Source organism: Felis catus, chromosome D4, assembly GCF_018350175.1.
Source record: "Felis catus isolate Fca126 chromosome D4, F.catus_Fca126_mat1.0, whole genome shotgun sequence".
NCBI classification, from domain to species: domain Eukaryota; kingdom Metazoa; phylum Chordata; class Mammalia; order Carnivora; family Felidae; genus Felis; species Felis catus.
In genome coordinates, this window is record NC_058380.1 from 80594056 (window position 1) to 80608167 (window position 14112).

A 14112-nucleotide genomic window follows, 5' to 3' on the forward strand; every position below is an offset into this window, starting at 1 on the left:
TTAAGCACAGGAGACGGTCAAGGGCGGTTGCTTGGACGTAATGTGGAGCCACCAAAGGCTGGCCCTGCCCCATCTCTGAGCCTCCCTGCCACCCCCACCCAGTCACACCCCAGGAGGCACGACTTGGGTGCTACAGGGGGGCCATTGGGGCCTTCCTACTGGGCAGACACGCCCTCAAGCCTCAGTTCTGCCACTGCTCTGAGACGTGGTGTCGCCTCTCAGTGTTCCCATCTGTGAAATGGGACTCAGAAAACCTTTCTTGGGAAGTTGATGAGGGAGATGCATAGAGAATGCCAGGCTCAAAGTATGTGCCCCTCCCCCCACCCAGTAGAAAACCCTCTGTTTTCCCTCCTGGTGCCCAGCCTTTTAAGGAGAAGGGAGGACCAGTCCAACCAGATAAGCGTTAAGATACTGGGAGACACACATGTTGGGAGACACAGGCTCTGGTCCTCGGTGAGAGCTCCCTGATCGTTCGCTCCTAAATCAAGACAGGAGGCAGTGGCGAAAAATAACAATTATAGCTAATGCTTAGTTCTTCCACAAATATTTCATTCCGCGCATAGTTATTGGGGGTCCACTGCACTGGGCACTGTTCCAGGTGCTGGGGGTACGGCATGGAGGTCGCATGGAAGCCAGGGCAGAAGACAATACACAAATAAATATATAATATAATGTCACACGGTATGCTAAGGGCCAGGAAGAAAACTCAGGTGTGGGGGAGGGCAGGGGTGCATATAGAGTGATGAGGAGGGGGCGGGGCAGGATATCTTAGAGAAGGCGGTCAGGGAGTCGGCATTTGACCAGAGACCTTAATAAAGAAGGGGTGAGGCTGTAGGGGAATCTCGGTCTAGGCCTCCTGGTGACACAGCCATAGAGGTCTCTTAGAAAAGGCAGTCCAGTGGGGCTGTGGGGGAAGGAGAGAGGGAGGGAGGGGTCTGGGAGGAGGGAGGGGAAAGGGAGAGGGGGAAGGAGGGGAGAAAGCGGAGGGAGAGAGGAGAGGAGGAGGGAAGAGTGCTGTAAGTTCCATCTGCATTAACTCGGTTCTCCTGCCGGCCCTCTGGGGACCTGGGACCGTCCTTATCCTACAATTACAGATGAGGAAACAAAAGCACTGAGAAGTGGAGTCACTTGCTGGTAAATGGGGAGCTGGGATTTGGACCCGCTCGGCTTAGCTGTCCTCGCCCGAGAAACCCAGCCAGGATGCTCCAGGACGGACCCCTGGCCTCCATCTGTTTGTGTTCTAGAAACGGGCTATTCTGGGTCAGCTCAGAGACCCGGGAGGAGCTGGACGCTGTGGGCTCCCCAGGGGCTCCATTTAGGCTTTAACAGCAGGATTCAGCTAGAAAGTCAGAACGCAGGACAGAAAAGAACTTGAAAGCCCTCCTGGCCCAGAATGTTGGGTATGCCTTGCAGGCGTGTTGCCTGCCCTTACCCCTTGCATCTGCCTTGGCGAACTCCTCTTCATCCCTCACCGTCCAGTTGGGCTGGCCCCTCCTCTGCAAAGGCTTTCCTGATTCTGCTGACCAGATGGCTCCTTGTACGTACACTCTTCCAGCTTTCAGATCCCTGGGTTTCAATTCTTCTTGTAGGCTTCTGGCTCCCCGGCTCAGTCCGGCCTAGGGTGTGGCCGGGGCAGAGAGAGTGAATGGGGCAGATATAGGATCATCCCCATGCCAGCCTGCTGGCCTCACCCTCCCCAGCAGGGAAGGCAATGAACAAGCTGACCACCAGGTGCCCAGCGTCGGGCTCCCCCTCGTCCGGCCCCTGCTTGGTGACGTCCCTTCTCGGGGCCAGAACTTGGGGCCAGCTGCCATCAGCGACTACTTAGTTCCCTTTCGCTACACAGAGCGACAGGTCACGTCTGGAGCCAGGGAGTTCCCGCTGCCGCTGGAGCCGGGCCTCCAAAGGGGGCTGGTGCACAGGGCTGTGTCCGGAGCCCTAGCTCCCGGGTCTAGACCCACTGGCCCCACTGCCCCGCCCAGCTCCACCCAGGGCCTCCGGGACATCTCCATGTGTCTGTGTCAATTTCCCACCACACCGTTCCACATCTCCATCCTCAAACCCTCTCCTCCCGGGCCTCCCCCCGGCTTCCTGAACAATCGGCAAGTCTCAGAGTCCTCCTGGACTGTCTCTTGTCCCTTCCTCTGTGTCTGGTAGTCCAGCAGCACCCAGGGCCCTACACATATCCTGAGTGCATCTGTCCTTCTTCGTCCCCTCCGTCTCCCAGCATCCACTCTGGCCCTCCTTGGGCCACTTTGCTCGCAGCAGCCTTTCATGTCACTGTCCCGCTTCAGCCCGCTGTGGCTCCCACACTCCCCTGGCCACAAGGCCCTCCATGAAGTGGCCTCTGTAGCCTTTCTCTTGCCTCGGACTCTTCCCCTGACTGTCCACCCAGACCCAGACACGCTGGCCGTTGCTCTGCCCCTTCAGCTTGCCACGATCACTCCCACCCCAGGGTCTTTTCAGTAGCTTTGCCCCCTGCTAGTTGCTTTCCCCCCACTAACATGCTGGTCAGGTCCCTGCTCAGAGGTCACCCCCTCAGCGGCGTCTCCCCGACCACCTGGCTGCACGCCTTGCAGCGCTCTGTCCTGCTCTGTCACGTGGCCTTGCTTAGCTCTCTGATGAGCACTCCTCTCTGACATTGTATGTATCTCCCCCGGCTGCAAGAGCAGGGACGAGGCCACCCCAGCCCCCGACATAGAGCCGGGCACGCAATCGGCACCCCAGAACTGTGGGCGGACTGAGTCAAAGAACCAGATGGAGTTCGAGTGCCCTCTGTCGCCACTCTAGGAGTGCCCAAATGCTGGCACTTTTTGACCCGGACATTTCACATCTGGGGTTTTACCCTAGGGAGGTCGTGAGACAGACGTGCACAGAGCATGTTCTAGATACTCCTCCCAGTGTTGTCTGTCACAACCTGAATGACCGGCGACAACCTAGGTGTCCATCAGGAGGGCAGTGGCTCAAAGCGGGCAAATGGGGTCCAAACAGGAGGAGACGGATCTGTTTGCATTGTTGTGTCCCCACGGGAAGGACATGGAGCCCCGTGCTCGTGACACGTTTGCTGTAAAGGAATCCCTGAGCTCAGAGCTCTGGTTGCACCAAAACATATCTGATTCATCAAAACAGAGAAATGGATTGGAAAGGTGGGAGCCGCCCGTCTAACCCAACCCTGATCCTGACCCATGAGAAAGCACGTGCCAGGGAGGGAAGTGCCTGCCGCTGCCCGGGGAGGGCCCGGCCTCCCTGTAATTAAGGCAGCGGGAGGTTGGAAGCCTGGATCATCGCTGGCAGCCAAGGTTGGAACGGAGGGGGAAAGGGTGACTCGGAGGCTGGGCCGTGACCACGTCGGCAGCCACCAGCTGGGCGACACAAGGCGGCTGCGAGGGGCCCAGGGGGTTACCTTCCTCCCTGCCACCCCTGGCCCGGCCCCTCCCGCCAGCCTCCCAGCTTGTCTCCCTATCCCCCGGCTCCTTCCTCTTGATGTCCCCTCTGCCTCAGCACCAGCGCCGTGTCTCCAACAAGCTGGTCATCAAGGCACATCTTCTCACGTTCTCACAGTGCTGTGGGGCAGAAAGCCTTCCCTTCCCCCCTTCCTTCCTTCCTTCCTTCCTTCCTTCCTTCCTTCCTTCCTTCCTTCCTACCGTTCTTTCGTGTATGAGAACGTTCTCCTGCTCTAAGTGCAGAGCATTATGAAGACTGGGAAGGGGCAGCTGGCGGGACGACCCAGCATTCCTTGGAAAGGAGGCCGCTCTCTAGAATGCCTTCTGAGGCTGCCCGATGCCAGCCGAACGGAGCCGACGCTCCGAGGCTGTCATGACCTGTTCTCACTCCAGCCCCCACCAGCCCATCTCCCCGACATTCTCCCAGACTCGTCATTCCCATCGCATGCTGCCTTCCTGCCTCCATCCCCTCTGCCTGGGATGCCCTCACCTTCCCCTGCTCAGCCCCTCTGTCCAGTTCACATGCCTCCTCACCCAGGCAGCCTTCCCTGATTGGGCCAAAATGGCACACTTCTCCCGCAAGCCTATGGCCTTGGTCTGTACTCTGGGTCTAACGCAAATCGAATGAATTACTCCCCCGGCCCCCCAGCACCAAGGCTGTAACCTCTCTGGGGTCCAGGCCTGCCCTGGAGGCCACCCACAGCCTCGGACAAGTCCCTTGCCCCGTCTAAGCTGCACTGTCCTGTAAAACAGGACAGCCAGAGTTTCTGCCAAAGGGTCACAGAGCGGTGTGTGAGACGATGCAGGTAAATGCCCAGAACAGAGCTCCGCTCAGGTGGCTGCTCCGAGTGGGGTGCCCGGCGTTCCAGCGGGTCCTGCTGTGACAGGGGCCGGGGAGGCCTTTCTATAGGACAGCCTGGGATGTGTCGCTCCCACGGACCATCCTCAGGGGCAGGCCTGAGAGCGCCCTTGTGAGGCCCTGCCTGACCCTCTCCCGACTCCCCCCGTCTGCCCTACCTCTCCTTCGGCCACTGCTGAAGTTCCACCACCCGGAACTCATGCGGGGGCACTAAACACCCCACGAACCCTCTCGGCTCAAGGTTTCTGCACAGGCCGCTCCCTCCACCTGGCATACGTTTCCCTCGTTCCCGCCTTCACCTGACCGATTCCTATCATCCTCAGACGCCCATTCCTCCAGGAAGCCTGCCCTGACTACTTCCCACAGGCAGGTGAGGCACCCCCATCGCATGTTTCTGCGGCACTTCCCCCACCACCGCTTTGCAATGCCCCGCTTACCCGTGAGCTCCGTGAGGTGAGGCCCTGCGCCTTGTTCCCCGCTGGAAACCCGGCTCCAGGCACGGTGTCTGGCGTGGAGTAGATGCTCAGGAAAAAGTTAATGACTAACTGAATGGATGGATGAGTCAATTCTGCACCCCCCACACTGCAGGAAATGTCTGTGGAACAGATTTGAGTGGGAGGTTCCAGCAGGGCCTGGGAGAAGCCCCTGGGGTTTGGGCGCTGGGCGGTGAACACAGGAGACCCACCATCCATCCCCGCCCACGGGTGGGTCAGCCTGCCCCCCCCCCCCCGCCCCACCACAGACCCTGGCCCCCCCCCCCCGCCCCCTCCGAGCCAGCTTCCAGATGCTAAGCCCCAGCTCAGCCTTACCTCTTAGCTTTTCCGTCTGCACAGCCGGGCCAGATCCCCGCAGCCAGCGTCGCCGGCAGCCAGGCCAATCTTCCCGGCGTCTTCCTATTTTAGACATCTCGCTGCCTCGGTCCCTTCTAATGTTTCCAGCCCGGCTGCGGGGGGAGGAAAAAGAGGTTACTGCTACTTTAAATGTACTGTATGAAGACGAGGGCTGGAGAGGGGCCTGCTTGCAGGAATACCCAGTCATCTAGTTGGAAAAACCGCCAGATGGAATACAAAAGGAGAAACCCAGACGCTCATGGAGACAGCCTTGGTTCATAAATCAGGTGGGGCCAGGGGCTGGGGGCCCATTCGCCATGGAGCCCGATTCCCTCCTGGACCAAGACGACTCCTACGGTAAGAAGGCTCTGGCCCCTGCAAAGTGGCAGAGTTGGGGATTCAACAGAGCTGCTCGGCACTTTTCTCTGCTTGCTGCAGGAATCCGAGTTGATGGGGGGAGGCTGTCAGGCGGCTGGGCACTGTCTGCTCTTGGGGCCTGGGGGTGGGCACGGGTGCCCGGGGTTAGGGGGGCACAGGGCTGGAGGGTTCCCCGGGGCAGAGCCACGGGCAGCCCCTCAGATCTGGACATTAGCAGGGTCAGGGGAGGGAGAGGGACTTTGGGCTGCTTCTGTTGTGCTCTTGGCTGAGAAGGAAAGGAAGGAAGTTTGCAGCCCCCCTGCCTGTCTGCCTCTCGCTCCTGTCCCCAAGCCTGCCGGGTGCTGTGGGGAATTTAATTAGTGAGATCCTGCAGATAAATATAGATGGACCAGGCATCAGGAACGCACCCTGTAATTAAAGCCAGGCTGAAAGCGCGCCCCGCTTTACAGGGCCCCAGGGGCTACCACCGGGGAGCTGCCTTTGCCCCTGCTGCAGCCTCCGGGTGCCCGGAAACCCTGGGCAGATTGTTGAGGGGCAGTTGCCAGAGACGGGGGGCCCTTGCTGAGAGCCTAGGAGGACTTGTAGGAATGGCTTGGCCGGGACAGGTTCTGCAGGCTTGGAGCCCCGGTGGGGGGTGGGGGGGCACAGGCAACTGAATCCCCTATTGCTCAGCCCGGCCAGGCTGCTGTACCCTCGGCTGGCACGCCAGTGTGCTTTGGCTGTCTCTGGGCAACGTGCACATGAGGAAAGTAGGAGGGCAGGGGTGCCTGAGGGACCGTGGCGGGGGGGGGCGGGGGGGGGGCGGCGTGGCAGGTTTTAGGGTTCAGCTGGGAGAGGCCCTGTGGGCCTAGAGGGGGTGCAGTGGAGAAGTGGCCTCACCCCAGCTTGGATCAGCCTTTTGGGGTCCCGGGTCCCCCCGGGACCACAGTTCCTGCTGAGAAAACCGAGTTCTCCCTCTGGACCCCACTCCCACCCCCACCCCCACCCCAGCTAGGCCTGGCCTCCAACACACACTCAAGGCCAAATTTCCTTCTTCCTGCAGGAGCTCAGCTCTTTCCAGGGAGAGGGGCCCTTGGCCATGTTCGGAGCTGCAATCCTCCGGGGAGCTTGGCAAGGCCCAGCCCCCTGGCACATTTGGGCAGTCAGGTGGCCAGTGGACGCATGCTGGGTGACCCCAGTGTGCCAAGCTCCGTGTCAGGCTCAGGGGTTCGGAAATGAAGGGCTCAGGCTTAAGGAATAGTTTGTGCTTGGTGAACGGAGGGAGGAAAGAGGTGGGGGAGGGAGGGAGGGAAGCAGAGAGGCCTCTGTCCTGGATGAGCTCCCAGCCTCGAATGGGAGACAGACGAATGAAATGAGGCTGGGTTCAGTGATGAGCGCCCCAGGGAAGGTTGGGGGGCAGGCAGTCTGAGACACGTGACAGGCCTACCGGCCCCCAGAGGTGCTCACCTGAAGCTTGGGTACAGCGATGCCTGGATGTTACTCCACGGAGGGCACAGACCTTTCTCTGGGGGATCAACCCACGGCCAAGCAAGGCTCCAAATGCCCCAGGACTCCATCTCCCTACCTGGAACTCTTGGCCCCGACTTGCTGTTTTCCTGGGTTTGCAGCAGCAGCCTCCGGGCAGGGCAAGGCTGGTACCCTGGGAACGGAGACTGCTCGCCCCCTGCTCGAAGGTCCCCGTGCATAGTCAGCACGTGGTGTTCACCTGTTGTGGGAGCCTGTGGCCTTCTGAAGCTGGTCAGGCAGTAGGGCACCTAGGAGCCGAGAAGAAGAGGAAAGGGACAGAGGGAGCCTTAGGAAGGGGTCAGGCAGGGACGGAGCAGAGCCCAGGCTCTCCTCGGGGGTGGCCCCAGGTCCAGCCCAGAGGGGTCTGGCTCCAGCATGCCTGGGAGGGCCAGAGCTGAAGGGCTCTCCTGCTGGAGACCTGGTCCCGCCAGACCAGGCCGGCAAAGGAAAAACTGTGGCCTCAGAGTCACTTCCTCTCTGAGCCCTGCTTCTATGTCCATTCATTTAACAGAAACCACTTTCAGGTCCTGTACTAAGTTTGGGGGTTGGAAAGACAAGTCACACCTTGTCTCTGCCTTTGTGACATTTCCAGGCTAGTCTGGGAGAGAGGAAAGTACTCTGATGGGGGACGCCAGGGCACTGTGGAACCCCTAACCCTACACAAGGAGTCGAGGGAGGCTTCCTGGAGAAGATAACTCCTCCACCGAAGAAGTTGATGACTCTCTCCTTCGTGAAACCTTTCTTCACCTGGCTCCTGGGATAGACCACTCTCCTGATTCTCTCCCTCCTATTTCTCAGTCTCTTCTTCTGGCTCCTTTTCTTGGACCCTTCCTCATTGCTGCTGCCCACATGGTCCCTTGACCACGGTCTGCGGCTTCTGCCTCCCTGCGAGGTCTGACTCTTTCTCCCTCACCCACTCACTCTCATACTGATCTGAACTTCCTCGCACTCACCAATTAGTTATCAGCCCCAGGGCCTTTGCACATGCTGTTTCCTTTGCCTGGAACACTCTTCCTGTCATTCTTCACTAAGCTAACTCCTTCTCCTGCTCCTGTTCCCAGACTCAACTGAAAAGTCACCTCCCCAGAGATGCTTTCCCTAGACCATGTTCCCCCAACCCATCCAATGACCTCTCACTCTTAGTTTCTCTTTTCCTTTATAGGGCCTGTTTCTATTTGTACTGTACATTATTATGTGTGCATGTGTGTGCGCTTAAACTCTACGTGTCCCCCGGTCCCTAAGTTCTCAGCTGTTATCCCCAGAGCATAGCTCTCTGTCTATTGTGTAGAAAGCATCCAGCCAGTACTTGTTGAATGAGTGAGTGAACAAATTCAGTCGGCCCAGGCCAAGAGGTGAGGAAAGGCATTCCAGGCAGATGGACAGCAGGTGCAAAGGCATGGAGGCTGGAGACACTTCTGAGGTTTCTGCCACATTTCCAGTGAGGGTGGTGCTTTGGGTCAAGGTTGACAAGCTGAGCTCCTTGGAGGACTCAGGAACTTCAGTGGGTTCAGGGTTGGGAGGGGTGCAGCTGGAAGGGGAGCTCTGGGCCCCCCTCCATGCTTCAAGCCAAGCAAGAGTCTCTTCCACCTGGTGGATATCCCAAGCTTTGATTCCATTCACCCGGTGCTCAAGGGCTGAAAGGAGTTTGGCCTTATCCCCTACCACTGACATGAATGTTCTGGAGGCTGGGGCCATACTGAGGGTGTCTTAGCAGACAGGGCTGAGCAGCGCCCTATCGGGTGGTCCTGAGGTGAGAGACCCTTCGAGCAAGGCCAGTAGGGGCTGACAGCGAGAGGAGTGGCAAACACAAGAACAGGGGTTTCTTTACACAACAATCAGAGGCAGGAAGGCAAGAAGCCCTTTGTGGATGGGCCTCAGTTTTCCCCGTGCGTAAACCAGGGCAAGGGTCCGACAAGATCTGACTGACCCTCTCTGGCGTGGGCCCCTCGGCTACACGAAAAGTGCAGCTCAAACACTTCCTTCCCATCTTTCCAACGGCCGGGGAAGAAAACAGGAGGGAGGCCTGACCGTGGGCAGAGCAGGAAGCAAGCCTCAGAATGTAGAACATTCTTTCTTCGGATTCTCACAGAGTCCTGCCACTGCCCCGCTTTGCAGATGTGTAGATGTGGCCTCCCTGCCACGCACTGACGCACACCTTGGTCCTTCCCCAACACGGGCATGTTTTTATCGGCTGCTCACTAGCCTGACTCCCATTTAAGACCATGAGACCCTTGAGGGCAAGGGCTGTGTCTTTGCTTCGCTACTGCATCCACTGTGTGAATGAATGAGTGAATGAATGAGTTGAACAAGCGAAGAAGTGAATGAGTGAGTGGTGTCAGCTGCATCCTGCCCCTGACAGGCTCTGTGCCCCTCCTCCCCTTCTCTGGGCTGGTTTCCTTAGCTCATTCGCACTCCGCCACCCCTGGATGTTCCAGCTCTGACCCTCTGAGATTCTAGATCCGACTCGGCCCTTGGCACCCTCTTCCCTCCCTGTGGCCTGAGCCTCATCCTGGCTCCCTTTGTCATCAGGTGGCCTGGACCAGGTCCCTGTTCCTTGCTCAGCCTCAACTTCTTTGTCTGACAAATGGGCAGACTGGCCTGTGCCCTGCTTGCCTCCTTGGCTGTCTCAGGGCTCCAGAGGAGTGACAAGGTCAAACTCATGAGACTGGACGCCTGTGGGGGGGGGGGGTCCGTGATTCATAGAGGGAGGTGGGCTCAGACGGACGGCTGGGATCAGTGCTCCCAGAAGGGGCTGTTTGCTTTGGAAATCCTGGGGCTCAGGATTCCAGCAAGGCAGCTCAGAAGCTTCAGTTTCTTCCTGATGATAACCAGGAAGGACACCTGCCCCAGTTGGGGGGGGGGGAGCGCCGGAGGGGGGCGGATGGGGGCGATTTTACAATCTTCCCAGTGTTGCAGGCATGAAAACCCATGCTATTGTGTGCGTGTCTTGTCCAGGTGGCCCTTTATGCACTTTGTCTGCTTGAGTCCTCACGACAAACCCACTGGGTTGCTGTTAGCTCCATTCTCCAGATGAGGAAACTGAGGCCGTGGGAAGTAAAGTGATGGCCAAGTGATTTGAACCCAGGCTGCTCCAGAGCCTGGAGCACTCTGAGAGCCGGGTCACTGAGCTGGAGCCGCCACCCGGGAGGCCCATCCGTTTCCCTGGGGGAAAATCCTGCCTCCTCGGGATGGGGTTGTTGAAACGGCTCTGGGGACCAGCCTGATGGGCCAGAAGCCACAGCCAGAGGCGATGTCAGCTCAGCTGGGAACAGGGAGCAGCAGCAGCAGCTGTGATCAAACAGGGTCAGTCTAAAGAGAGGGCTATTTGGGGCTAGAAGCTGTCAGGGGTCTGACGTCACCACTCCCCGGCCCTTCCCGTGAGCGGAGGACCCGAGCTGTCATCCAATGGGTTTGCCTCAGCTGGTGACAAATAGACAATCACCATAAAATAACGGCTCTGTGCCCGGCCGTGTGCCTCACATTCATCACCTCACTTCCCCTATCCACCACCCTGGGAGGTCGGTGTTACCATTCTTGTGTTAGAGACGAGCAAACGAGTTCAGAGAGGCTGAGTGACTCACCCAGGGTCACACAGCTAGTGAATGGCAGAGCTGAGAGTCAGGTGGCGGGCACTTGCTCTGAACCAGTGCCACCAGACCCTTCTCTGAGGCCGTGTCTATGCGGGTGGATCGCGGGGGGAAGGGTACCTCTCAGGCCTGGCCTACCTCTCAAGGACAAGAGCCTGGGGCCTCCCCCTGGCTCGGCCACTCAGCTACCTCGACAGGTCTTGGGCAAAGACCTGGGCCGTCACCAAGCTGCAGTTTCTCTGTGAAACTGAAGTAATGATACCAGTAGCCTCCCTGGGGGTGGGGAAAGGATGCCAAACCCAGGTTCCTTCCATCTTGTTCTGGGTTTCTGCCCTGGGCTTGCTGGCAACTGAAGGAGCAGGAGAAGCCGCACTCCCACCTGAGGCCTTTTCACAGGGGAAGGAGGGAGGCCAGAGAGGCAGAGTGGGGACGCCATTTACTGAGCACCTACTATGTGCCAGCTGTGTGCTGTTTTCCCCATGGAGCCACTGGCTCCTCACAGAGGAAGGAACAGCCCCACTGCTCAGATGAGACAATGGAGGCTTAGCAGGGCCCAAAGCCACCAGCGCCAGTGGGGGCACTCATAATTCAAACCCAGGACTCCAAGACTGTTGTACTTTTTAAAAAAGTTTTTGTTTTTATTTTTGAGAGAGAGAGAGAGAGAGCACAAGCAGGGGAGGGGCAGGGAGCAAGGTTGGACAGAGCATCCGAAGCGGGCTCTGCGCTGACAGCCGAGAGCCCGATGCGGGGCTCAAACTCACCAACTGTGGGATCCTGACCTGAGCCGAAGTCGGATGGGTGCTCAACGACTGAGCCACCCAGATGCCCCCAAGACTACTGTACTTTTGTCCGCCACTCTGGGCTGCTCCCCGAATACTCTGGCCCCCAATCCAAAACCCCTCTGGGTCCCAGGGAAGCCTCATTCCGGCTGGCCAGTCATGCCTGGGCCTCTGACCTTCCCCAGCTGGGCAGGTGGACAAGGGGTGGAGTGGACACACACACACACACACAAACGCCTTCTTGCCCCACGGGATGCTGGGAAGAGGCTAAATCAGGAAGAATGGTCAGTAAAGAAGAACAATGAGGATGGACGGGAGGGGCTTAAATCATTTATGTACCCACGCCTGAGCGGCCGTACAAGAAGGCCAGGGAGTGGGGCCCAGGGAGGGGGATGCGGAGGGCAGCCCCTGTGTCTGGATCTGGGCCAGGCAGGGCCAGGAGAAAACTCAGGAGAAAGGAGCTGGCGTCCCCCGGGGAGAGAGGCTCCTGGTGGGAGAAGGTGGGGGGAGCTCATTCGGGAGCTCTTATTGTTTAGAAAGCAAAGACACTCTCCCCTGTCCTCCCCTCCCACTCGTGGTGGGCCCCCTCCTGAGCTGTGCTGTGCTGAGTGCACAGACCCAGGCTTCCATCCCGGGCCTGCTTGGCTCTCTGAGCCTTGACCTCCTCCTCCTCCTCGGCGGGCTGGGGACAGTACGAGTCTTGTGAGGACCACGCCAATACATCATTCCTTCTTAAGTTGTCCTGGATGGCCACTGCCTCGGGCTGGCCCAGCCTAGGACTGCTATGGCATTTGCTTCTGCCGGCTGGATGTGCCCTGGGTGGCCAACACCACCCCAGGCCTCCTGAAGCCAGGGCTGTGTCCCTCCCAGCCGGGATTCCTCCCCGGAGGTCACTTCCAGAAGCCCAGGGAGGCTGGAGCAAGCAGAAAATGGCCCCAGCTGTGAGGAGGCCAAGGGAGAGGGTCTTTGGGGGGCCTCCTGCCCATCCTCCATTCCACGATGGGAAGATGGGGGCCGGAGAGAGAAAGAGCCAGAACTCCTCGAGGTCCATTCTACCTCCTGCGTGGTCCTGAGACCTGCCTTAGCTCCAGCTCCCAGCCCCCACCTGAGGCCAGGCCCCACCTTGGACTCTTAGAAGGGCTGCCTCACCCCCTCCGGGCTCTCCCCAACTCAACCGGCGTCCCAGACTCATCTTCCTCTGTGTAGCCAAGGGGACCACTCACCGGCATCTTAAAGTCCCCCAGGGCACCCGCTACAACAGATAAAGTGTAAACTCGTTCACATGGCCTCCAGGCAGTGCACGGCCTGAGCCCAGGATGGGGTGACTGCCCTCGTCTCCAGCCACGCCTCATCGGCATGAATTAATCCCTGCCCTGAATGTGCTTTCTCTTCCTCCCTCACTTCGCACTTGCTGTGCTGCCTGCCTGGACCACCCTTCCATCACACCTCTCCCTACTACTTCTGCCCCAGCCTGGCCACTCCTGCTCTTCCTGGGTCTCAGCTCTGATGTCACCTCCTCCAGGAAGCCTTCCCCGACTGCCTCGTTTGAGCCCATGGGCACCCTGGGCCTCCTGCTGTCCCGCCACCCACTGATGAGTATAGTCCATTGGCTTCCCTGCCTGTCTCCACCTCTGGGCTGTGAGCTGTTCCACCAGCCAGACCGGAAACTTGGAGGCTGAAGGGGGTGGGGTGAAGAAAGAGGTCAGGACGAGTTGACCTCTGGCCTGTGTGGCAGGAATGTTGGTGTGGGGGCATGTGGGCGGAAGAGCAGATTCTGGGGAGTAGGGGGATTGATGTCCTGGGCTTGCTGTGTCTGTAAAGCCTACGGGCCATCGGTGAGTTTTCTACAGAAGACTCTATGACGGTCCTTCCAGACCTGACCTCTGGAGAGGCCCCAGCTCCAGGGTGGAGGACAGAAGCATCTAGGGTCTTCCCAGCTATGTAAGGACCACTCCTTTCCCTAGGTTTTGTGGAACCTTCACTCAACTGCCCAGCCAAGTCCTGCCACCTCCCCCAGGAAGGCAGCCCTGATCAGCCTGGCTATGGCTGCTCTATTTTCTCCTCGACTGTACCCTCTTGGCCCTTACCACGTCATCTAGTCTTAAGGCATCTCATGAGCTATGCCTTGGAAGTCTTCAAGGTGGGGCCACATCCCTCTGTCTCTTGAAGCCTCCACATTGTCCTGTACAGGGATCCCCCCCGCCAACACAGACACACATGGGAAAAAGCCATGTGGCCCGGGAGCCCCGCCCCTCCCTGGATAGAGCTGGTTCCCAGCAGTCTCAGCCAGCGGGATTCTAGGGAAAACCAAACAGAAGCCTTGAGAGGCTTTGGGTCAGGCTGACTCAGGCGAGCAGAGGGGAGAGGCAGGCGAAGGGAGGGGTTCATTTCTGTCCAATCCAGAAGCATGTGCCGGATGGCTGGATCCGCATGACCCCCGGCCAGAGGCACTCTAGCCAGTGACCTACATCCTGGCGTGCCTGCGTGTGTGTGTGTGTGTGTGTGTGTGTGTGTATGTGCACATGAATGCATGTTGAGGGCATGAGCCTGCGTGAGTAGGACGGTGTACGTGTGAGTGGGTCTCCATCTTGGCTGGCCGTGTCTGCAAAAGCCCATGAGTGAACTTGTGAGCCCGTGGGAGGGTCCCACATGCCCCCCACCCCCCCGTCCCGTAGAGTTTCCACCCACTCTGCACCAGAACCAGTGGGTCTGGGCTTCAGAAAAGCCAGC

General features: G+C 58.9%; 2 protein-coding genes across 6 annotated transcripts in view; one reads left to right on the plus strand and one right to left on the minus strand.

Annotated features, from left to right (window-relative positions):
• Positions 1-528: 528 nt before the first annotated feature.
• LOC102902330 lies at positions 529-5444 on the minus strand. Of its 5 annotated transcripts, XM_019816470.2 has the most exons (5): positions 5333-5444; positions 5112-5245; positions 4740-4897; positions 1433-1616; positions 529-935 (listed from the first exon to the last, which is right to left on the minus strand). In XM_019816470.2, the coding sequence occupies exons 1-5, from the start codon at positions 5338-5340 to the stop codon at positions 769-771; spliced, it is 651 nt and encodes a 216-aa protein (XP_019672029.1). In that variant the 5' UTR covers positions 5341-5444; the 3' UTR covers positions 529-768. The 5 variants fall into 5 exon arrangements, with proteins under 5 accessions (XP_019672029.1, XP_019672031.1, XP_019672028.1 ...); XM_019816472.2 differs by having other exon boundaries at positions 4740-4807; positions 5112-5340; XM_019816469.3 differs by having other exon boundaries at positions 5112-5340.
• Positions 5364-14112, plus strand: part of DAB2IP (DAB2 interacting protein) — a 187855-nt gene continuing 179106 nt past the window's right edge. Inside the window, exon 1 of the mRNA XM_023242674.2 lies at positions 5364-5489. Within this exon, the coding sequence (XP_023098442.1) occupies positions 5450-5489 (40 nt within the window). The 5' untranslated portion in view covers positions 5364-5449. The remainder of the gene's footprint in view (positions 5490-14112) is intronic.